This window comes from Labrus mixtus, chromosome 18, assembly GCF_963584025.1.
Source record: "Labrus mixtus chromosome 18, fLabMix1.1, whole genome shotgun sequence".
NCBI lineage: Eukaryota > Metazoa > Chordata > Actinopteri > Labriformes > Labridae > Labrus > Labrus mixtus.
In genome coordinates, this window is record NC_083629.1 from 273,725 (window position 1) to 299,611 (window position 25,887).

General features: G+C 38.1%; 1 protein-coding gene across 3 annotated transcripts in view; it reads left to right on the forward strand.

The window, feature by feature from the left end:
- The first annotated feature begins 3,235 nt into the window (after nt 1-3,235).
- The window catches only part of syt14a (synaptotagmin XIVa), a 31,826-nt gene continuing 9,174 nt past the window's right edge, over nt 3,236-25,887 (forward strand). For 2 of the 3 annotated variants that reach the window (XM_061062828.1, XM_061062829.1), the window contains exons 1-4: nt 3,236-3,277; nt 9,605-9,652; nt 17,014-17,166; nt 20,339-20,563. In XM_061062828.1, the coding sequence (XP_060918811.1) occupies nt 3,265-3,277; nt 9,605-9,652; nt 17,014-17,166; nt 20,339-20,563 (439 nt within the window). In that variant the 5' untranslated portion in view covers nt 3,236-3,264. The remainder of the gene's footprint in view (nt 3,278-9,604; nt 9,653-17,013; nt 17,167-20,338; nt 20,564-25,887) is intronic. The other variant, XM_061062830.1, reaches the window with a different exon arrangement.

A 25,887-nucleotide genomic window follows, 5' to 3' on the forward strand; every position in this document is an offset into this window, starting at 1 on the left:
ATCAATTTCCGGCAGGCTGTACACTGTAGAGTGCAATGCTGCCCCCCACAGTCTAGGAGTGTGTACTACATGTTACAGGCCAGTAGCGTGTAGGCTAGAACTGCTCTCCCAACAGATTGAAAGTTTGTATCCCAAAGAAAATATAGAGTTAAAGGAGAAAGATGAGAGTCCCAGGTCAGATAACTCCCTGAATAACTATCTTCTTTCATTCCTATATGTAACACAAAGACAACATGACGGACTGTTTCCTCATTTCCACACTGACACAGACCATCAGGGTGTTTACTGATGACCTTTAAATAACTGGACAGACCACTATGTCCTAACCTCAGCCTAGATAAAACCTCATTATCCTTTCTACAACATTTTAGCAGTAGCCTCTTTCTTTTTATTTTTGGTTGCAGAGAGAAAAAATGCCTGCCCTTCCGCTCTTCATCCCATTCTCTCTGCACTGACACTAACTTTTCTTTACAAACACTATAACACACCTTTCCCCAAAGGAACATTCATCTCAATACACTGTTTGAAGAGAGACTTCTTTGAAAGTTTGTCAGTCAGTCCCCTGCTCTGCCCCCTGCTGACCCATGACTGCACAGCAACCTTCAGTTTAATATTGTAAAGTTTGTGGATAAAACAACTGTAGTGGGTCTCAAACCTGCTTTAAGTTGGTTTGAATCCTACTTATCAGACCGATCTCAGTTTGTACATGTTAATGATGAGTCCTCTATGCACACAAAAGTTTGCCATGGAGTCCCACAAGGTTCAGTGCTTGGACCAATTCTTTTTACATTATATATGCTTCCTCTGAGAAATATTATGAGGAAACACTCCATACAGTTTCATTGTTATGCAGATGATACTCAGCTTTATGTATCAATGAAGCCCAATGGTACCAGTCAGTTATGTCAGCTAGAAATGTGCCTTAAGGACATTAGGACCTGGATGACCAGAAATGTTTTGCTACTTAACTCAGACAAGACTGAAGTTATTGTGCTAGGCCCTAAGAACCTCAGAGAGACTTTTTCTAGTGATGTGACTGTCCTCAATGACCTCAGCCTGGCATCTAGCACCACTGTTAGGAATCTAGGAGTTCTTTTTGATCAAGATATGTCCTTTAGCTCTCACATCAGTCAAGTTTCAAGAACAGCCTACTTTCACCTTCGTAATATATCCAAGATCAGGAATATCCTGTCGCAAAATGATGCAGAAAAACTAGTTCATGCATTTGTTACCTCCAGACTGGATTATTGTAATTCTCTTTTGTCAGGGTGCTCTGGTAAGTCTCTAAAGACTCTTCAACTAGTCCAGAACGCTGCAGCTCGTGTACTGACTAGAACTAGGAAAAGGGACCACATTACTCCTGTGTTGGCTTCTCTGTACTGGCTCCCTATACAGTCTAGAATAGAATTCAAGATCCTTCTTCTCACCTACAAAGCTCTAAATGGCCAGGCACCATCTTATCTTCAGGAGCTACTAGTGCCGTACTGTCCCTCGAGAACATTACGGTCCCAGAATGCAGGTCTACTAGTGGTACCTACAGTATCCAAGTGTACTATGGGGGGTAAAGCCTTCAGTTATCGGGCTCCTCTCCTCTGGAATTGTCTTCCAGCCGGGGTCCGGGAGGCAGATACAGTCTGTATTTTTAAGAATAGACTTAAAACTTTCCTTTTTGATAAATCTTATAGTTGACGGCTTGCCAGAACAACCCCCACCCCACCACTACCCCCTCCCCACCGGATCGTGGGTTGGCGGCCTGCCAGAACAACCCCCCACACCCCCTCCCCTCCCCACCGGATTGCTGATGGACGGTCTACCTCCCCCCACCCCCTTGCTCTCTATCCCTCTTCCTGCATCTCATCCCATCTCTCCCCCTATCCCTTTCCAAGCCCGGCGCAGTCTAGGCCTGTGAAGACTGTTTCGTCATGAGTCGGGGATCCGGCCAAAGATTTCTGCCTTTTAATAAGACAGTTTTTTCTTACCACTGTAACTTTTGCTGCTTTGCTAAAGTGCTCATGATGGATAGGCCGGATCTTTGTAACATAGCAATAAGTAAGATCTTTTACCTGCTTTTTCTAACATAACAATGAGTAAGGTCTTTTTACCTGCTCTTTTGTAAAGTGTCTCGAAATAACACCTGTTATGAGTTGACGCTATACAAATAAAAATTTATTGATTGATTGATTGATTGATTTCTAACAATTACGAGACAATCAGCCATCTGACAATGTGGTGCAGAGACAACCATCTCCTGCTTAATGTGGGCAAAACCAAAGAGAGTGTTGTCGACTTTGGGAAGGGCCACACGCAGCACCCACCACTAACCATCAGCGGCTCTGCTGTGGAGAGAGCGGCACTACATTTCTGCCCATCAGTGAGGACCTCTTCTGGACAAGAACACATCATGTGCTCCTTCTACGGCATAAAATGCGTAACCCTAACCCTAACCCAAATAAAAAGCACCGGACACCAACTGCTATCACTTTATAACCCCTCATCAGCAACACAGAAGCATCAGTCATTTGAATTAAAAAGACAAAAAGAATTAGTAAATGCCTTATATTTATTTATTTGTTAATTTCATATCCATGCACATTTGTTGTTGCTGTTTTAATGCATATATTTTGCACATTATCTTCTTCTTTTGTATATCTGTTTTTTTAATCCTTATAATTGCTATTTTTGTATTATTTTAAAAAAATCGTATACGTAGCTTGCACCGTGGTTTATTTTTCCGATTTTTCTCGATGTCCAGCACCTTTGGAAAAAATGGACAATGAAGATGACTTTGACTTTGAACCATAAAGAGAGACTTTTTTTTCAGTCGTATGTAAAATTGCACCATTAGCATCTAGAAAATGTTCGGACCCCCTCTGAAATGGGATGGTAGCCTTTATCTCAGTGGGTTTATCCTGATAAATAAATTATAAATGCACAACTTCTATATAAATACATACATTTCCTTTCCCTGCGGTGTTGGTTGCTCTAAAATACACCGTTATTCTATTTGAATATTAACGTTGTGCAGTCAATGGCACATTTATGCATTTTTCTTGCATATTTTTTTATCTTTTATTTCATGAAATAGAAAGGCTATACCACACATGAAACAACCTAACAGATACAGTAGCCTATAGATATTCAAGCAGCAGGCAGACTCGATAGTGCCTTATGGACTGTACCACACTGTGAACGCCCCTCCATCTATCATTGCAAAGCCCCCCCCCCCCCCCACTGGCGGCTTTGGTGGGAGCCGAACAGAACATCATGGCGATTGATGGTAAGTAGGCCGATTATGTCTATCTATTCGCTGTAATTAACTTGTACTGGAAATGATACGTACCGTTTAAAACTAAAGGAGCACGGTGAATGTCATTTCAAGAGAACGGTGGATGCTTTTGCTGGAATCGATTGAAATGTTTTCCTTTTATTAATATCAAGGTTTTTTTTTCGGTTGCTGTGTTATAGTGGAGAGACAAATATATCCCGAATCCGGGTTTGCTGTCTGTGTTTCTCTCAGAGATGCTGAAAGGACAGACCCTGTGTGCAGCTCGGCTCAAACTGGGATTGGCCTAGATATATTTTTACGTTCCTGTAAAATGTGGTTATCGTTGAAGTGGGCTGGTCCTTCTGTTTGTTGGCCTATTTAAAAAGCATGTTGAATTTGACAAGGTGTGGGAGGAATAACGTCCAGTTGATTCATGTGAAGATGAAGTCAGCTTTGTGAAATAATCACCAAATGAAGAATACAGGTGATTTGAAATGAATCATTTCTTGTTTATATCTTGGCTTGCCCCTCCAGCTAGTTGTATTTTTAACTATCCTTCTATCCTATTCGGTGAGTAGGCCTATGTCTTTTTGCTCATCTCCTTTCTTCTCTTGTCATATCCTAACTTTAATTCTGTCTCAGTATTTCGATGCTTCCTTGATTTTTGTCACACACTTTGACTTGAAAACAGACATCTTAAACCTCAATGGTTTATTTTCTGCTTAATAATATTGTTAATTAATATGAATTATTTTCATGTTTTCATTATCCCATATATACGAACAAAATCATTGTTCATTAATCATAATCAAGGTAAAATGTTCAATGAATGGTGATATTGATTAGAGGACATATCGCCCAGCCCTAGTGACTACTCATGTATGACTGTCTTTATACTGTAGCTTAATAATGACTTTAGCAGACAATGATTAATGATAACAATAAGGTGAGCATGGAAAATCCCTCTCAAAGATATAAAGATAAAGTTAAAGATAAACTTTATTGATCCCCCGTGGGGGAAATTTGTGCATTACAGCAGCTCAAGAAAACGGGACGGGAATATAATTATTAAAAATAAAAATAGAAGTTAAAAATCAAATCAACATATTTACATCAGTTAAATAAAAAAATACAATAATGTAAAATTACACAGTAACTACGCTGGAAAGAGTTATTGTTATTAAAAACACACACAATGTGTAGCATGAGGTGGTGATGCTGTTAAAGAGTCTGATTAAACAGTCTGATGGCAGATGGGATGAAAGACCTATTCACATCTAGATTCATCCGGCCCATTCAAGCTGGGGGGCTCGAGCCCCACCATCATTTTTAGAACCTGATAGAATTTTGCACATCTTAATATCAGAGATGTGCACAAGTCCATGTGAAGTCTTAAGTCTTTGACTTGATACTCATCTTCTATAGCCTACATGATTTTGCCCATGCTAATGATATTAACCATTCCCTATTCATTCAGACCTCTGCCATGCTAGCTTAAGTTATGACTTCTTATAATGTTGCATCTTGTTGGATGTTTATTAAGCGAGCTCAGGTAAATAAAGAGCAACATAGAAATAAATAATATTTCTATGAAAATAAGTAACACAACACCTGATTGTATTTGTCTAATATGCAACAAAATAAAATACATGCCTTTGGGAGGATGTATCATCTTTGTGATTATTTTATTCTACATTGGATCCCCATTAATTGTTACCTCAGTAAACACTATTCTTCATGGGGTCCATAATGACAAGACAGAAAAAAACATACAAAATCAAATTGACTGTATTAATAGACAATATTTATTAAGTGTGCAGTCACATAGTTATCACCACTCGTGCATGGCAGTAATGGACTTAGGACTGGCAAAGCAATGGCATGGAAAAAAGTCATTTTAACAGGCAGAAACTTGAGCAAACAACGGCAGAAGCCGAGCAACAACAACATGATGAAGATAGATTTATAATGTCAGTAAGTATGGTAAAAGTATGTGTAGCAGTAACAACTAAGTATGTATATTATCACGTATGAAATTGAGAAGCTCTAAGATTCACATTAATATTTATAATAATGATAATAGATATAAGGCTGATATTATAGTACAGATACAGCCACCTAAAACTTCCCCTATTTCCATGGGACCTTGAACGCACCGTACTGGGTCTGTGTTAGGACCTTCCCCCACGGTGACGTAGTAGATGGCATGATTATGGAAGTGATTACTGCATTTGAAAACAGACATATGTGTCATTCTCTCTCTGTGTGACAAATAGCCTACTGTCTCAACACTCCTAAAAGTCATTCTAAAAGTACATTTGTATTTTTGCCTCTGCTATTTGGACATGGTGTGTTTCATCATTTAGGGCTGGTTAAAAAAATCGATTCATCAATGCATTGCAATTATTATTTTCCCAATTCGATATCGATTCAGGGAAATCCTGAAAAAAAAATCCATCTCAGGATTTCCCTGAATTGATTGTTTTCATTGTAATGACACCCCTCTCCACTGGGGGCACTGTGGGTGCTGTGAATTCAGGTCAGGCACAATTGTGCACTTTACACAACAGTTTTTGTCCATCAAATTACAGTACTGTTTTCTTTATTATGATTTTGCTGCAAATTCAGCTCTGGCACCAATGTGCCCTTTAGATCATACTGTACTTTTTATTTTATTTGTTTTATTATTTGTTTGTTAAAGAATAATGCAACGATAAAATATATTTCTGAGTCAGTTTGTTTCTAAACCTATACAAACAATGTACACATAATTATTTAACAAATATCAGAAGGTACTGTGATGAGTTTTCTGGGTATTCCTGTCATCTGTGTGTATTATTAAATTAATATTGAAGCATATTGATCTATATCGAATCGAATCGATATGGAATTGAATTGTGAGGTAGTGGACAATACCCAGCTCTATAATCATTTCTAAAGCATCTTTTTTTCTCCACTTCTACTTTAAATGTTTCTTCTTAGTGTGTGCATGAAGAAATGACCATGTTCATGGATCTTCATGGATATTTTGTGTTTGGGATCAAATCTCTCACTGGATTTGAACGGTGGGGACCTGATCTGGTGGATTATTATGATCAGGAGACGTGACGTAAAAAAACAACACGGAAGTAGCGGCTGAAGCAACAGAGTCCGCTACATGACGTTATAATGAGAATATTTGTCTTTCTATCAATGCTATGTGTAATCCAATGGAATGACAACATCCACAAAAGAGAGGAGAACAACATACTGATGAACAGAAAACAGAATGCAGACGTTTAATTGCGTGCACGGAGATTGTAGTGGTCGCGTGCAGACACTTTAAACAGTCACTATATAAACGTCATTCTCTTTCTATTGGCTCGAGGTGAAATCTCCGGAGTATATGCGGCCGCGTTCAGACATAAATACTAATACGGATAAAATACTAGGGGTCTGGAGGAGAAACTCCGGGTAAAGTCTGTGAAAAATGCGTCTGTTTGCGTTCACACATAGCCTAAAGAACCTCTGGGTAGACTAATCTCCAGAGTTTTTCAGGAGATTTCTATATGTGTGAAAAGGGTTTTTGTGACAAATGATGGATCAAGTCCTGTCAAATAATAACATTTGTTCCAAGTCTACAAGACATAATTATGTGGTTGAACATGAGAATGCGGATCAGTGAGAGCAGAAAAACAACAAAACAATTGACGACCGGTCAGCGGTGGGTCAAATCTGACCAATCAGGTTTGACTATGTAAATTGTGCAGTTGGGGACAGGCCTGCAAATCATGATGTTCTGTAAATAAAATCATTTTAGTTGCTCTTGTCTCGTGAATGAACAGACCTGTTAAGTACACAAAGTAGCAATTAGAGATGAAAGTAAGGCTTATCTTTACAAGTTTATAGGCATTCCTGTTTTTTTCTCATCCTGGGTCTATGTTTAGGTATGACGCTACTAAAGTCTTAAAAAGCTTTTCCCTCAAATGTGCTCAAGATCAGATAAGAGAAAATGTTTTTTTTTAACAAGTATTGTGTGTGGTAAGTGTGAGAGGAGTGAAAGAGCACCAAGGGCTTTCTCCCACACACAGCTGCTGGATAGATCTGCTTCAAAACAACTTGCTTTTCAGCTCTGAGTTTGGCAGGAAAGTTTTTCTGACAGTCTCGTCATTTAGCAGCTAAACTTCCGCTGAGGACCAGGGGCCTTTTTAATTTTTTAATTTGTTATATTTATTAGGTGATGCAGAACAATACAAGACGAGTGACTGACATGACAAGAGCAATAGTATGTAGGAGACAGGGAAGACTCGACGATACAATGCACAGCATAGACAAAGACAAAACAGGCAAGCAGGGAGTAATAATAACGTTTAGCAACTTTGTATGTTGAGGGTGTTGAAGAGCCCTGCTTGTGTGTGTGTGTGTGTGTGTGTGTGTGTGTGTGTGTGTGTGTGTGTGTGTGTGTGTAGAATTCAAGTGTATGCTATATTTGTATTTTTTTACTTTTTATTTTTTTTCCTCCTTTTTATTTTTTCCCCCTTTCCTCTTTTCCTTCAACTCTTTCTTTCTATATATATTATCATTTTTATTACTTAAGTCATTGTGTGATGCAGGGGTGCCCCTGTTTCAGTTGCCCCCAGATCCTGCGGAGGGGGCCAACTGATGGGGTCGCTACTGAGCAGGGGCCTTTTGACACTGTTAAAGACATTCAAATATATTTATTTAAAACAAACTCCTGAAAACAAGTAGACTGAAAGGGGGGAATTATCATAGTTTATACTATTAAATGCCATAATACAACAAAGAAATACAAAAAAAGAGCTGGTAATATGATAAATTACTAGAATATGCTATATATGGGCAAACAGACACCTTAAAGGTTGTGAATGTCTGGTGTGTCCTCAAGAGAAGGGGTTATTGGAGTGGAATGTGGATGTGAGGACCTCTGCACCATGGCAGCAAACAGATATTTTGCATGCTTAAAAAGGCCTCCATCATGTTGCTCTTGTTGCTATGTGTCCTCTTCCTGCTCAGCCATGTTGGTTTTGCCAAAGGGGTGCTGGTACCAGTAGGGGTTTTTGTAGATGCAGTGGTAATTGTATCTGATATACCGTCCACCTTATGCCCCGGGGTCAGTAATATGTCTATAAAAACAAAGTGATGCCGATGGCATCGAGGGGTTGTCTGGGAGAACGGGCTGGTGGGGGGGGATCCGTTCTCGGTCCCAAGTCATCATTTCCTCCTTGTGGTCTGACAATGACCTCGTCCCAGTTGGAGTCATGTTTCTCGCAAAGATTCAGAGAACACAGTTTAGTTTTCATCTCTTCTTCTTTCTCTCTGTCCTTTCCTGCCGGGCGTCTCTTTGCTTCATCTAGCCAGTTTTGTGCTTCATTCTAACCATTCTTTTTCTTACGTTTCTTACTGTCCTTACACTGACTTTTTATGTTCACAACCAGTCTAGCATGTGTCTTCCAAGGTCCCTTAAAACCATACTTTATTTTGAGATATTTCACATTCTCCTTGTCTTTCATGTACTTCACATCTCCCTCATATGTTGGTCCCTCTTAACCACAAGAACAACTATAACTGTATAACTATATACTGTTTCCCATGTTTATTTTCTGTTTATTATAATTAATAATAAATAACAACAACGTTCCCTAGTTTTGATCCTCAGCGATCTATAACTTGGTGGTTTAAGGTCTTCCTACAGACTTTATTTTGATCCTCAGTGATCTAGATCCTAAGCAAAATATTGTTTAACACTGCCCTGAATCGATTCCTGTTGTTTTTGGTTCTTGGATCTCGTCACCCTGGTCTTCCCTCCAGCAGACACTGGCCTCGCAATTTTCCAAACTGTCCTTAATTAAAAGGAACAGGGCGAAGGTCTTTAGTCAGGAGTCCCAGACTCCCCCATGCACGGTTTTCAGACCCAAACCTATTCAGTGCTGATAAATCACCAACTCAAGAGTACTTTGGGCAGTCAAAAGACACATCAATGTTAGTGTGTAGAAGCATAACAAGCCTCTGCACACTGTAAAACTCCAATCAAGCTGGAAATGACATACATGTAATCAGTTGCTTATGACCATGGAGCAGCAACAAGTACATGATGTCATTTCATTAAGTATTCAATATCTGAGGTGCAATAAATTAAGTGTTTCTTAGCCAAAGCAGCACCTTACCAGTACCATATATTATCTGTCTTAGATCTGTGTTGTTTTTGTCCTTATATACAAAGTTGTTCAAATGTTCCACCATATTTCAATGTGTTTCCATTTTTCTTATGTATCCACCCCTCCCCCCTTCCCCCCTTCCCCCCCTTACAGCAGCTCTCATGAAATCAAATTGTGTTTCCAGGTGGCGAGCGAAACTGTGGAGTACATGAGCTGATCTGCGTCAGAAAAGGTAGGGCCTATCAGAGCTCTTGAAAGTTGGCTTTTGACCTAACATGGCTCCTCCTACTCCACTTTCTTCATCACCATTTATCAGTTTTTACATGTCCTCATTCTTCTGTTCCACTGTCCTGGGGTTGGGGTATAGTTACTGTTGTTGGCCTATGCTGTTGTCAAGTGCTAACTGCTGGCATTCATTGTTTTCAAGTACAGTTGACGGAAAATATTAAAATGAGCCTTCCATGCACCTTAATTTGTGTCATATTTAAAAAAAAAAGAAAATAACATTTTTGGCTTTGAGAATTTTGTCTAATATACACATTTTTTTTGTTTGTCTACACTGTTGTCAGGCAGATAGCTTATTTTAAATCATTTATAATTGTGATATTACTGTTGGTAGATTAACAATATGGTAACACTTAAGCCAATTACAGTTTCATATTTTGTAATTTCATTTAATTATTAGATACTTAAAGGGAATCTATTTGGCACAGGCTGGGCGACAAAAAGGATTAGCCGTAGGAAGTTGCCGATACTTTCTGGTCAGTGTATTCTGGTGGGTACTGGCCCCTGTTGGTCCCATTTCTCTAATCTCACCCATGTAACCAAAATAACTAGAGCTGTGGGTCAATGTTTGAGTTGGTCGTCTCCCAATCAGAAGGTTGCAGATGGATACCCAGCTCCTGCAGTCACGTGTCAATGTGTATCGCTGCTCTGAGATGATGTATGAATGGATGAGTTAATACTGATGGACTCTTTACTCAGCAGCCTCTACCATCAGTATGTGAATGTGTATGAATGGATGAGTTAATACTGATGGACTCTTTACTCAGCAGCCTCTACCATCAGTATGTGAATGTGTATGAATGGATGAGTTAATACTGATGGACTCTTTACTCAGCAGCCTCTACCATCAGTGTGTGAATGTTTATGAATGGGTGAGTTAATACTGATGGACTCTTTACTCAGCAGCCTCTACCATCAGTGTGTGAATGTGTATGAATGGATGAGTTAATACTGATGGACTCTTTACTCAGCAGCCTCTACCATCAGTGTGTGAATGTGTATGAATGGATGAGTTAATACTGATGGACTCTTTACTCAGCAGCCTCTACCATCAGTGTGTCAATGTGTATGAATGGATGAGTTAATACTGATGGACTCTTTACTCAGCAGCCTCTACTATCAGTGTGTGAATGTTTATGAATGGGTGAGTTAATACTGATGGACTCTTTACACAGCAGCCTCTACCATCAGTGTGTGAATGTGTATGAATGGATGAGTTAATACTGATGGACTCGTTACACAGCAGCCTCTACCACCAGTGTGTGAATGTGTATGAATGGATGAGTTAATACTGATGGACTGTTTACACAGCAGCCTCTACCATCAGTGTGTAAATGTGTATGAATGGATGAGTTAATACTGATGGACTCTTTACACAGCAGCCTCTACCATCAGTGTGTGAATGTGTATGAATGGATGATTTAATACTGATGGACTCTTTACTCAGCAGCCTCTACCACCAGTGTGTGAATGTGTATGAATGGATGAGTTAATACTGATGGACTCTTTACACAGCAGCCTCTACCATCAGTGTGTGAATGTGTATGAATGGATGAGTTAATACTGATGGACTCTTTACACAGCAGCCTCTACCATCAGTGTGTGAATGTGTATGAATGGATGAGTTAATACTGATGGACTCTTTACACAGCAGCCTCTACCATCAGTGTAGACATGTATATGAATGGGTGAGTTAATACTGATGGACTCTTTACACAGCAGCCTCTACCATCAGTGTGTGAATGTGTATGAATGGATGAGTTAATACTGATGGACTCTTTACACAGCAGCCTCTACCATCAGTGTGTTAATGTGTATGAATGGATGAGTTAATACTGATGGACTCTACTCAGCAGCCTCTACCACCAGTGTGTGAATGTGTATGAATGGATGAGTTAATACTGATGGACTCTTTACTCAGCAGCCTCTACTATCAGTGTGTGAATGTGTATGAATGGATGAGTTAATACTGATGGACTCTTTACTCAGCAGCCTCTACCACCAGTGTGTGAATGTGTATGAATAGATGAGTTAATACTGATGGACTCTTTACTCAGCAGCCTCTACCACCAGTGTGTGAATGTGTATGAATGGATGAGTTAATACTGATGGACTCTTTACTCAGCAGCCTCTACCATCCGTGTGTGAATGTGTATGAATGGATGAGTTAATACGGATGGACTCTTTACGCAGCAGCCTCTACCATCAGTGTGTGAATGTGTATGAATGGATGAGTTAATAATGATGGACTCTTTACGCAGCAGCCTCTACCATCAGTGTGTGAATGTGTATGAATGGATGAGTTAATACTGATGGACTCTTTACACAGCAGCCTCTACCATCAGTGTGTGAATGTGTATGAATGGATGAGTTAATACTGATGGACTCTTTACTCAGCAGCCTCTACCATCAGTGTAGACATGTATATGAATGGGTGAGTTAATACTGATGGACTGTTTACACAGCAGCCTCTACCATCAGTGTGTGAATGTGTATGAATGGATGAGTTAATACTGATGGACTCTTTACTCAGCAGCCTCTACCATCAGTGTAGACATTTATATGAATGAGTGAGTTAATACTGATGGACTCTTTACACAGCAGCCATCAGTGTGTGAATGTGTATGAATGGATGAGTTAATACTGATGGACTCTTTACACAGCAGCCTCTACCATCAGTGTGTGAATGTGTATGAATGGATGAGTTAATACTGATGGACTCTTTACACAGCAGACTCTCAGTGTGTGAATGTGTATGAATGGATGAGTTAATACTGATGGTCTCTTTACACAGCAGCTTCTACCATCAGTGTGTGAATGTGTATGAATGGATGAGTTAATACTGATGGACTCTTTACTCAGTAGACTTTCAGTGTGTGAATGGTTCGGTGTGACCTGCTGTGTTGGAACTGCTTAGATTAGTCAGAAGACTACAAAAGTGCTAAACAAGCTCAAGTCCATTTACCAGTTCACTGGAGACACGACAATGGCTGCTTCACACATTCTGCCTTCTCGTATGGAACATCTTCATTACCTGCATGTACCCTATTGTGTAAATGAGCATTGTGCGTAAAGTAGTGCTGGACAGCTGTCACTCGTTTATTACTTGTCCTCATAATAAGACCAAGTTATTTTAATATTCTAGAGTAGGGGAGACCATAGCAAAGCATAGCAAACTACAATAGAACATAACATAGAGCCAATGCCATGACAAGAGACTCTGTACCTTCTATTTGCAACATAAAATACAGATGTACCTTTCCCCTCCCACATGTTCACTGATCCTCCACCCTTCTCCTAATCAACAGAATAAAGGTTTATGAAAAAAAAAGAAATTAATAAAACTAATAAAAAGTAAAAGAATAGATATTAAATTATGCAGTGTACTGACATGAATCTATATAGGCCATCCAAGGTCCCAATGTCTAATGAAACTAGCCGTGGGCTTTTTCATATGTATGGCATCTTATTTTCTCTAAAGGGGTGCCTGAATTAAATATAACCTCATTGATCTAAGTCAAGTGATATAAGGGGTATCTTCATGATTTCACTTAGATGCAGTTTTAGCAGCTGTAATGGCCAGGCTCACAAAACCCTTTGAGAAGGGAGGTTCAAATCAGTCAAATGTCAATGAACAATTTTGTTAAGAGAAGCAAAACAGAATCTGCACACAAAGAAGCTCTCGTTTGAAGGATTTATTAACAAGTGACATTTTGAGCCAACATGCCCTTCCTCAGAAATCGGTCGGCGCAGTTGGTGAGAGGAATGACTCTGATTGGCTGTTCAGCTAAGAAAATTAGTCAACGAGAAGAAAAAAGGAAGTGACGAATGCAAGTAAACAACTATATATTTATATTCACTTGTGTGTACAATTCCACAAGGATACTCATAACTTCATAAGTCATTATACGTCAATTTGTATGCAACTCAAACATACAGTATAGCCTAATAGGTATTTTCTAAATGCCCACAATTAGGATCTCATAAATGTCCCCTTCTTAATGAACTAATTAACAAATTAAAGAGGGGTGGTCAGATGTTTAATGATCTCCATCCATCCCTTTTCTTCCTCTTATGTGAGGTCGGCTCACGGTGGCAGCAGGCGCAGTAAGTCAACCCTTCCCTCTCTCCAATAACGTTTTCCTGCTCCTCTTGGGAGATTCCAATGCGTTCCCAGGCGGTATATATAGACATGTCAAAAACACAGGTTATGAGGTCATATTTAATGATCTTGTTTAAAAAAGGAGAGGACAGGCCAAATTACTGTCAGGTAGTCAGTTACACACGGAATTGTGTTTCAAATCCTGCAACAGTCTCTCTCACTCCTTAATCATTTACACATCTATGTTTTTTTAAGAAAAGGTTAGAGGATAATGGAAGGAAAGGTGGGCAGGTTTGGATTTATTCACCGACTCTCCGTTTAAATAAATAATCCAGTAATTGAGCCGACTAAACATAGCCATTAGCGGTGCTTCTCGGTTCAGGTTCGCACATCCCCCGCTGTATGGAAGAGACAGATTGGTCCATCTCTGGACTGGACCTTCAGTCATGCAGGATAGATGAGTTAACAGGTGATGCCTCTCTCTTGTTATGGCTTTAAAGGCTGGAATAAGCTGTTTGCGGCGTCTGGCCAGATCCTCATGTTGGCAAAAAATCTGGTTTTATTTTGTCGTTGACAGTGATGCTTCCTTTTGCCTTGGCAAACTGAAGGTTTTCTTCTCGGTCCTGGAATCGAATTAGATGAATCAAAACAGGCCTGGGGGTCTGAGATGTCTTTGATTTAGAATTGAAGGTTCTGTGGGCTCTCTGACCCGGGCTCCTCTCCCAGGACACTGGGTATCCATTCAGTCCCCGCCCTCTGTGTCTTCCACACATAAAGTGTTCCTTCTGCTGTGGTTCTCCAGTTGAATTTCCCTGAGTACCCAATCCATGTCATTGGAGTTGTCTGTTTCGGAGCTTTTCAGGTTGGCAGCAAACTCAACAAACATGAGCTCTGTCTGCTCACATTCTTTGCTCAATGCAGTTGAGACAAACTTTCTCAGGGAGTGAGCAGCACTTTGCTTGGTCAAAGCAAAGACTTCTCAGTCAGAGCCTCAGTTGGCAGTGAAGATCTTCTTTCACAACTTCTTGAAACATGTTTTATAGAATGGATACAGCATTGGAGGTGGAACCCTGTGCAGTCCTATGAAAGCTGTTTAGTGGCGCATAAAGCAAGAAAAAGTCTGACTTCCTTTTAACCTAGAATCTTTAGCATTATTTATTGCTGATATGTCATGCATTATGTGTTATAGCTTACAAGCTCAAGGACTCACAAGTCTCAGGACTCTCTCTGATTGCACTTTGGATTTTGATATGTGATACGTATGTGTGGTTTGTTTTTGTGCTGTGTGTGCACTGATGCTTTTTACATATCTGAAGTTCATAATGGATAAATCAAGTTGTTTGAATTAAATTGAATGAAATTTAAATTAGTAGAGCTGGGTATTGTCCACAACCTCACAATTCAATTCAATTCAATTCAATTCTTTGGGTCACGTTTCGATTCGATATAGATCAATATGCTTCAATATTAATTTAATAATACACACAGATGACAGGAATACCCAGAAAACTCATCACAGTACCTTCTGATATTTGTTAAATAATTATGTGTACATTGTTTGTATAGGTTTAGAAACAAACTGACTCAGAAATATATTTTATCGTTGCATTATTCTTTAATAAACAAATAATAAAACATTAAAGTACAGTATGATCTATAAGTGCACATTAGTGAAAGAAAACAGTGCTGTAATGGCACGGACAAAAACACGGACAAAAACTGTTATGTAAAGTGCTCAATTGTGCCTGACCTGAATTCACAGCACCCACAGTGCCCCCAGTGGAGAGGGGTGTTATTACAATGAAAACAATCAATCTCAGGGTTTCCCTGAATCGATATTGAATTAGGAAAATAATAATTGCAATGCATTGATGAATCGATTTAAACCAGCCCTAATTTCCGATATAGTTTTTTGCGTATATTTAAGATCTTCATTGTATAGTTAACTTAATACTTGCTAATAATACTTGTAAATTCATTGTAGCTTTATCTTTATTTTAATTTTATTCCTATCATTTTACTTGTACTCATATGGATGCTCTTCTTCTTGTCCTTTATTAGCTGCATGTTGAAAACATGGTGGTTCATCTTAAACCCTGCGAGTGCCTGACTAATCAGAGACATTCAGCCCTGCAGATGCTACAGGCTCTGCCCATCAAGGTCCCTGGACCTTGGGAAAGTATACACCTGAGTAGGGTCTTTTTTAGGTGTCGATCTATTACCCCAAAACTCAAATTTAGACCATGGTTGTTGAGGTCGAAATAAGCATATTTCCTCAAAAGTTTACTTGTTCCGGGGGAAAGTTCTTGCTGTAGAAAAGGGCTAATTACTACTTTTCCCTTTGGTGAAATTCAGTAAACGTCTCACGGATGTATGTCAATCTTTTTGTACATTAATCTCATCAATGTATGGGGGCTGCTACTGCTTTAGGTGAGAGAGTTGGTGTAAGTTTTCATTGTGTTACAGAGGGTGGTCAGCCTCTACAAATGGCTTTGCATAACACTCAACCCTATAGCCAGCAAATGTTTTGAGAGGCTGGTTTTGAGCATTAGGCTAATAAACCACCACGATATTGTAACTGTTTAAGAAAAAGATATACAAGTGGCAAACAGATATGAGAGTGTATTATTATCAAATCAGGAAAGGGTGAGTTGTCTTCATTTGGAGAATCATTGATTAGCAATAGCATTTATATTAGATCAAAGCTACAGTCATGTTGGCCTTGGTCTTACTTGCTGGGTATTGTCCACAACCTCACAATTCAATTTGGGTCATGATTCGATATCGATTTCGATTCGATATTGATTCAATATTACACATAGATGAGAGAAATACCTAGATAACTACTCACAGTACCTTCTTATATTTGTTAAATAATTATGTGTTTGTATTTGTTTAAAACAAACTGACTTAAAAATGTAAAAAATAAAATAAATGAAATACAGTATGATCTAAAGTACAGTATGTGCCTGACCAGATTTCACAGCACCCACAGTGCCCCCAGTGGAGAGGGGCGTCATTACAACGGGAAAAAAAATCGATCTCAGGATTTCCCTGAATTGATATTGAATTGAGAAAATAATAATTGCAGTGCATTGATGAATGGATTGTTTTAACCTGCCCTAGTCTTGTTAACTAAAGCAATAGTTTGCTGATATTCAAAATGCCCAACAACGACTAATCTCACTTTTATGTCTTTGTCACAGTGTCTCCAGAGGTGCTTGGGTTTCTGACTACAATCGGACTCTTCATCATGCTCATGACTCTCGTCTTCTGGTACCTCAACAACAAGTTGGCCCTGGAGAACTCAGGAAGACTTCAGTGCCTTGATGAATTCAGGAAAAAAGCAGAGCAGCAGAGTAAGCCAAGCATTCATGTGTATGTGTTATGGACCTTATGGAACAGATAGGGACCTCTACCAACGTTCTCTCCCTCTTGGCTCCAAAATATATAGACTCAATTGGCCTCATTCACTAACAGTGCGTACGCACCAATATCTACTGAAATCGTTTGAATTCCTGAGACCGTACAAAGGATTGACCAGCTTTCTCAGAAAATGTTAACATACACTCTTTTAACTAAATGCATGACATATTAAAAATACATTCAGTAAAAAAATATTTATATATATATATATATATATTTAAAGAACAAGCATTAAAAAAGTGATTTAACTGATGCATTGACTAAATGTATTAAATGAAATATCACATCTGATACCAAAACCAGCTGATTAATCTGAGAATATTTAAGAGCATGCAGGGAACATACATGATTATGATTTATGTCTAAGAATGTGTAAAGAAAATAAAAACAAATAGCAGCCGGTGCCTTCAGAAGAGAGCGCATCAGACTATCAAAAAGTTTGAACAGTGTGATGAATGACTGATCAGCTGATTCTGTCTGCCAATACACGTACTGCTGCAACTCTGTAATTCACTGTAACATCATCTAAACCCCCAGACACACCTTTTTCACCTTTTGGGGCCATCTCCTAAACACTTCTACGTGTCTCCACCTCTCCGCTCTCGTCCTGATACACCAATCGGATGTTCTTATGTGGAGAGATGGGGGTGTGGTAGTATGCTGACTGCAGGTTGCGAGCACAAGCCTGTTAATATAGAATCATTCTGATTCACGAACATACACCTGGTGGTGAGAACAAAATATGCTGGTACACACGTGTCATGAATCAGACGGTGATTTTTTGTATGCACTTATTTTATGTGCAGAGAAAGAACATTTCTACGAACATGTTTGTGAATGAGGACCAATAAGTTTGTGGCTCCATGATGCCTAACCTCTGCATGATATTTACTTAGCTAAAAGTTAAAGTCAAAGTCTTAAAGTAGCCAACTATAAATGTACTTAAGTATCCAAAGTCTTTGGAGTTTAAGGTACTTGTGTAAAGTAACAGAATGTACTTGTAGAAGTACAAAGACAGACATATTTTAATATGATATAAAAACACTTTAAAGACTCTTCTGAATAGAAAAAACATTCCTTACTCCCTTTCAAAGTATCTGATGTTAAAGGTACTTAAATCTAGTAGCCGAACTTACAAGTACACTGTGCAAATACAGATGACTTCATAAACAAAGATTTTTTCACAACAATAGCAAAACCGTCCTTCCTCCACGGGAAGTAACAATAAAATAAAAACCATGGAAAAGAAAGAGGAACTAAGTATAGGCAAAAATTACAAAATCAGGAAAACTTAACAAAAAACAGCTAAAGAGAAGTCTAACAATCTTCAACAAAATACCTTTTAACCAAAAACCCCAAGGTAAACAATGAGCACAAAGTTATTAAAAAACAGCCTCCTTCAACAGAACTGGTCGTCTCACTGATTACAGGGTGGGCACAGGACTGTCCTCCATCAGTGACTGCAGTGAGGCAAGGGGCAACACCTGGAGAGATCACAAGAGAGGGAGACACACACACACACACACACACACACACACACACACACACACTACAGCATGTCAAACATATTGTTTTTATAACATAACAATTTTCCACAACAGTAACACCTCTTTCCTTTCTCCCTCCATCTTTCCCTCACTAGGCTATTGAGTAAATCTCTTAATAATCATATCAATAATAATATTGTTTCTTTTAATGATACTGGTTGCAGTTAACAGATTCACTTGAGCAGTGGACCAGATTAGATATAGAATTTTGAAACGCAATTATTTCCTTCTTCTTGGCAGATGCAGTAGACACTCCATCCTGGGCCTTCAAAAGCAAATTACTTTAGGAGATACAGCCATGGTTGTTGCTGTTTATTAGAGGTTTGCTGTGTAGCAGCATCACATTCTGCTGTCTTGCTGTCGGCTGTAAAAGATGACGCGTGGCCATGGTGTCACGTTCTAAATATATAGCTGGATATGCCGTGACTTGTGTTGATGAGAGAATGTGCACCACTCTTGTTTCATCTTGCATAGATAGATAGATACTTTATTGATCCCAAGGGAAATTTAAAGCATCCAGTCGCAGATTATAAAGACATTCATGATATTCTTACATCTAAACAGCCGCTGTCCCCCCTGCCATACGTATATATTAACCGAACAAAGATTTAAAGAAGCCCCTACATGAATCAAAATGAAACCTATGCAAAAAATAGAAAAGAAATTGACATAACCTGTGCAGGGATACAAATACAGTAGCTGTGCAATTCAAACGAAACCCCAAACAGTTTAGAAAACACCGGTAAATTAGACTTGTACATAAATAGTGTAGAACTCCTGAAAGGTTATCATCAATCAATCAATCAATTTTTATTTGTATAGCGTCAACTCATAACAAGTGTTATCTCGAGACACTTTACAAGAAGCAGGTAACAGACCTTACTCATTGTTATGTTACAAAAAGCAGGTAAAAGACTTTACTCATTGTTATGTTACAAAAAGCAGGTAAAAGATCTTACTTATTGCTATGTTACAAAGATCTGGCCTATCCATCATGAGCACTTTAGCAAAGCAGCAAAAGTTACAGTGGTAAGAAAAAACTGTCTTATTAAAAGGCAGAAATCTTCGGTTGGCTCTGCGGCTCATGATGAAACAGCCTTCACAGGCCTAGACTGCGTCATGTTATTTATGTATGTACAGCAGTGTTAGAAAGAAGTAGTGCAATTTATAAAAACAGTCTTGAAGAAACAGCCTCTGCAAATTTTAAAGGTGCTAATATATCTTTTGTGATATACACCATTAAAGTGTCTCAGTGTCGGCTGACTCTTAGGACAGCTGGGCAGATGGATCGGGATCGTTGGTGGACGGCCTGTCTGAACAACCTGAAAAGCACAACAAAGGACTCAAAACAATCAGTCACATTTTTTACTGGGACATTACCCAGAGTTCCTTGTGGTAGGAGGGGTTGGTGACGTTTATGCTGTGAGGTGCATGTGTGAATAATAAAGAGATCAGAATGATTTCAGGGCATTCTTCCTGACATTCTCAGTAGTGCATATGCCTAAATGGTTGAAGTGTGTTGCACAGTAACCAACCTAACTGTCTTCAACCTGAACAGGCAAGGCCAACGATGCTGATCTTCAGGGCTCATCTTCGGATAGTGAGGATGAACTAATGGCTCAGTATCAAGAAGCTATAAGCCGTTCTCAAGGCCACAGAGGAGGAGCCAGGCCAGCTGCTAATGAGAAACATACAGATGGTTTCAGCTGGCATTGTCGGCACAAGTACAGCCCTGTTACTGCTGATTATGATGGCTACAGCAGCGAAGCCTCAGCAGACAATGGTATGTTTTCTATCTCTTTTGATTTAAGACTTTTGTGCTAGTATTCATTTATTGATTTTTTTATATTCATAATATTGTTATTTACAATATATTTGGTTTGTTTTTCCAAGAACATTATCAAGGCCTTAGTTCATTGTCATTATACAATGAAAAGTTGCACTTTTGTTGCAAATGACCACAGATACAGTATCAATGCAATAATCACACTGAATGAATCCAGAGAGGTAATCAACATGAAGCTCCCACTCAGCACACTCTCTGTGGGAATGTTGTGAAACAGTCAACAGTCTGCATATTCTGCACAGCCTCTCCTCAACACTTTTCTTTTTTCTTTTTTTTTTCAATTATCTCTCTTCCAATTACAACACTCACTATCATAAGGGGTGTAGCATGATATATTGCAAGCAGTTTTGTTGTATTTAAGCATGAACAGCTAAAGGATAACACTGACCTCTTACAATGAGTCTGTCACTCATCAGTCACAAAACTTATCTGAAGTGTATGCCGTTGATTTATTTTGCATTCTGAAAGAGCCATTCAGACTTCCATCTGTGACCTGAAAGTAAATCATCAATTAGGTTTTGGCAAATTACTGGTATATACTGTATATGGTACACTGCTAGTATTTGTCATACTGGATTCATGGATATGAATGGGATGGTGTTAAAATGAACAAGAGGCTGAGAGTAGTTAAAAGAAGTAATTCAACATTTCGGGAAAAACAAGTTTTCTCTTTTTTTAAAAGATAGGGTCTGTACACCTGAAGCAGATGCACTTAGCTTAGCCTAGCATAAACAGCAAGTCTTACTGTGTCCAAAATGTACAATTTAAAAAACCTTACGTACAAATATATTGATGCTGACACATTACCATCTTGTGCCCTATCTTACACCTAAGGCAACTAACTTCAAACTGGTTTACCTAAATCATTTTGTACAAAAGATAAACTAATGACCTCCTTCCTTTGGAAAGGCAAGACCCCCAGGATCAGGAGAGAGTTCTTACAAAGACAGAGATCTGGATTGGAACTACCTCATTTAAGAAACTATTACTGGGCAACTAATATACACAAAATGTCCCTTTGGGTCCAGGAACCGACATTAAGCTGGTGTGTGTCATGATTTGGTCTTATGTAGTTTTGTATTTTCAGTTTATATTTCCTGTTTTAGTAGTTCTCGTTTCCTAGCTTAGTTTCTAGTGTTTTTATTTTGTATTTCCTATACCTGTGTTTCTTTGTCCTAGTGTGTATTGTTCTTGGTAAATTGAGTTCTCTGTCTTTAGTGTTTCCTGTTATATTTTGTAGTTTATTTTTCCCTCTGTGAATCTTTCCTTTAGTGTTTCCCTTGTGCGTTTTTGTCTTAATGTTTCATAGTTTAGTCTTTAGTGTTTCCTTTGTGTGTTTTTGTCTTAATGTTTCATAGTTTAGTCTTTAGTGTTTCCTTTGTGTGTTTTTGTCTTAATGTTTCATAGTTTAGTCTTTAGTGTTTCCTTTGTGTGTTTTTGTCTTAATGTTTCATAGTTTAGTCTTTAGTGTTTCCCTTGTGTGTTTTTGTCTTAATGTTTCATAGTTTAGTCTTTAGTGTTTCCTTTGTGTGTTTTTGTCTTAATGTTTCATAGTTTAGTCTTTAGTGTTTCCTTTGTGTGTTTTTGTCTTAATGTTTCATAGTTTAGTCTTTAGTGTTTTTGTCTTAATGTTTCATAGTTTAGTCTTTAGTGTTTCCCTTGTGTGTTTTTGTCTTAATGTTTCATAGTTTAGTCTTTAGTGTTTCCTTTGTGTGTTTTTGTCTTAATGTTTCATAGTTTAGTCTTTAGTGTTTCCTTTGTGTGTTTTTGTCTTAATGTTTCATAGTTTAGTCTTTAGTGTTTCCTTTGTGTGTTTTTGTCTTAATGTTTCATAGTTTAGTCTTTAGTGTTTCCCTTGTGTGTTTTTGTCTTAATGTTTCATAGTTTAGTCTTTAGTGTTTCCTTTGTGTGTTTTTGTCTTAATGTTTCATAGTTTAGTCTTTAGTGTTTCCTTTGTGTGTTTTTGTCTTAATGTTTCATAGTTTAGTCTTTAGTGTTTCCCTTGTGTGTTTTTGTCTTAATGTTTCATAGTTTAGTCTTTAGTGTTTCCTTTGTGTGTTTTTGTCTTAATGTTTCATAGTTTAGTCTTTAGTGTTTCCTTTGTGTGTTTTTGTCTTAATGTTTCATAGTTTAGTCTTTAGTGTTTCCTTTGTGTGTTTTTGTCTTAATGTTTCATAGTTTAGTCTTTAGTGTTTCCCTTGTGTGTTTTTGTCTTAATGTTTCATAGTTTAGTCTTTAGTGTTTCCCTTGTGTGTTTTTGTCTTAATGTTTCATAGTTTAGTCTTTAGTGTTTTTGTCTTAATGTTTCATAGTTTAGTCTTTAGCGTTTCCTTTGTGTGTTTTTGTCTTAATGTTTCATAGTTTAGTCTTTAGTGTTTCCCTTGTGTGTTTTTGTCTTAATGTTTCATAGTTTAGTCTTTAGTGTTTTTGTCTTAATGTTTCATAGTTTAGTCTTTAGTGTTTCCCTTGTGTGTTTTTGTCTTAATGTTTCATAGTTTAGTCTTTAGTGTTTCCCTTGTGTGTTTTTGTCTTAATGTTTCATAGTTTAGTCTTTAGTGTTTTTGTCTTAATGTTTCATAGTTTAGTCTTTAGTGTTTCCCTTGTGTGTTTTTGTCTTAATGTTTCATAGTTTAGTCTTTAGTGTTTCCCTTGTGTGTTTTTGTCTTAATGTTTCATAGTTTAGTCTTTAGTGTTTCCCTTGTGTGTTTTTGTCTTAATGTTTCATAGTTTAGTCTTTAGTGTTTCCCTTGTGTGTTTTTGTCTTAATGTTTCATAGTTTAGTCTTTAGTGTTTCCCTTGTGTGTTTTTGTCTTAATGTTTCATAGTTTAGTCTTTAGTGTTTCCCTTGTGTGTTTTTGTCTTAATGTTTCATAGTTTAGTCTTTAGTGTTTCCTTTGTGTGTTTTTGTCTTAATGTTTCATAGTTTAGTCTTTAGTGTTTCCCTTGTGTGTTTTTGTCTTAATGTTTCATAGTTTAGTCTTTAGTTTTTCCCTTGTGTGTTTTTGTCTTAATGTTTCATAGTTTAGTCTTTAGTGTTTCCCTTGTGTGTTTTTGTCTTAATGTTTCATAGTTTAGTCTTTAGTGTTTCCCTTGTGTGTTTTTGTCTTAATGTTTCATAGTTTAGTCTTTAGTGTTTCCTTTGTGTGTTTTTGTCTTAATGTTTCATAGTTTAGTCTTTAGTGTTTCCCTTGTGTGTTTTTGTCTTAATGTTTCATAGTTTAGTCTTTAGTGTTTTTGTCTTAATGTTTCATAGTTTAGTCTTTAGTGTTTCCCTTGTGTGTTTTTGTCTTAATGTTTCATAGTTTAGTCTTTAGTGTTTCCCTTGTGTGTTTTTGTCTTAATGTTTCATAGTTTAGTCTTTAGTGTTTCCCTTGTGTGTTTTTGTCTTAATGTTTCATAGTTTAGTCTTTAGTGTTTCCTTTGTGTGTTTTTGTCTTAATGTTTCATAGTTTAGTCTTTAGTGTTTCCCTTGTGTGTTTTTGTCTTAATGTTTCATAGTTTAGTCTTTAGTGTTTCCCTTGTGTGTTTTTGTCTTAATGTTTCATAGTTTAGTCTTTAGTGTTTCCCTTGTGTGTTTTTGTCTTAATGTTTCATAGTTTAGTCTTTAGTGTTTCCCTTGTGTGTTTTTGTCTTAATGTTTCATAGTTTAGTCTTTAGTGTTTCGTGTTATTTTGTATCTTCATATTCTAGCGTGTTGTAGTGGTTGTTACATTCTTGAGTTCTGTGTTTTTATTTTGTATTGTCCTCAGTGTTTCTGCTCTTGTGTTTTCTCCCTGTCTTGATTGCCCTGATTGTCTTCACCTGTGTTATTAGTCTCACGTGTTTGATTACCTCTGTGTCTATATAGGGTGCGTTCGAATTGTCCCTCCTATCTCCTTTCACTATCCACTTTACCTTAACCCCGCGAAAACATCATGAAGTCAAGGAAAGATGTTAGGAGAATTCATAAAGGATTTAGGGAAAGACGATCTCGTTGCTCTGACAATCCGACCACATTTTCCACTAGGCCACGTCATTAAATGTGACGGGCCGGCGGAGGTTAATGACGTGGGTCTGCCGTGTTGAAACTACAATGTTCAGAAAATGGACTACAAAAAACGCATCTAAAAAACTTTCCCCTGTGCCTTCTTACCGGTGAAATAATCCTAATCACCACAAGGTTGGGATTGAAATAAAAGCTATATAGACTACCAGGCTACAAGTAAGAAAAGTGAAACCATCAGCTTCCTGTCCACTCAGAAATCAACATCAAAATAAATATGATTGTATGAAATTCATTGTTACATTTATGGAAGATATAACCTACACATAATGTTTTAAACATACAAATGTACAACTGTACAAAGCATCCTTAAGTGAATGAAATATGTTTAATAAAACATCATCTGGATAAAAATGTCTCTTATCTTTTATCCCTTACATGATCTGTGTCACTTTACGATCATCGTTAATGTTCGTGAACGGTCGGATGCGCGACTCGCTTTAAATGTTGCGGCTGCAAGGAATTGTGGGGCGGCATATCTCATCTCCTTTCGTAAAGGATGGTCCAGTGTATCCTATGCTAAAGGAGGTTATAAAGGAAGCATTCATCCACCTTTCCTTAGCTTTTAGAGAATTCGAACAGCTCTTATCATGGCCGCCACTTAAATGCTTCCAGGATTAAGGTAAAGTGGATAGTGAAAGGAGATAGGAGGGACAATTCGAACGCACCCTTAGTCTCTGTGTACCTTCCCTCGTGTTGTCAGATCATTGTTATTGTATGTTGAGTGTAGTTGTTGTTACCCGTATCGCCTCGTGGCTCTTTGTGGTCTTTACCTTTGTGATTTTTGAACTAAGTTTTGTTTGCCTTTTGGCCTTTCTGTTTAAATAAATATTTTTGGTTATTCTGCACTTGGGTCCACCTCCCTTGTATTCAACACATGGTGACAGTGTGAGCTTGAAGCCAAATCCTGCCCTACTACCAAACTCTTTGCTATGCTAGCATCAAAATCAAAAAAAGCATCCCGATACGATCAACCCAACTCAAGTGTAACCCAATCATCACTTCCACTCTGCACTCAATTTAGACTGGCCTTTGGGCTCCAGGGTTTATCTAACCGTAGCCCGATCCACAACACCGATACGGCCTTTTCTTAATGTCAGAGGTCAGTAACTTGTCAGACTAAAGGACCTTTACTCTGACAATGTCTTCTGAAGCTTTAGTGAACTGGGTGATACACACTTAACACATTCCCATCTCTTTCGATACTTCCACGTCTATA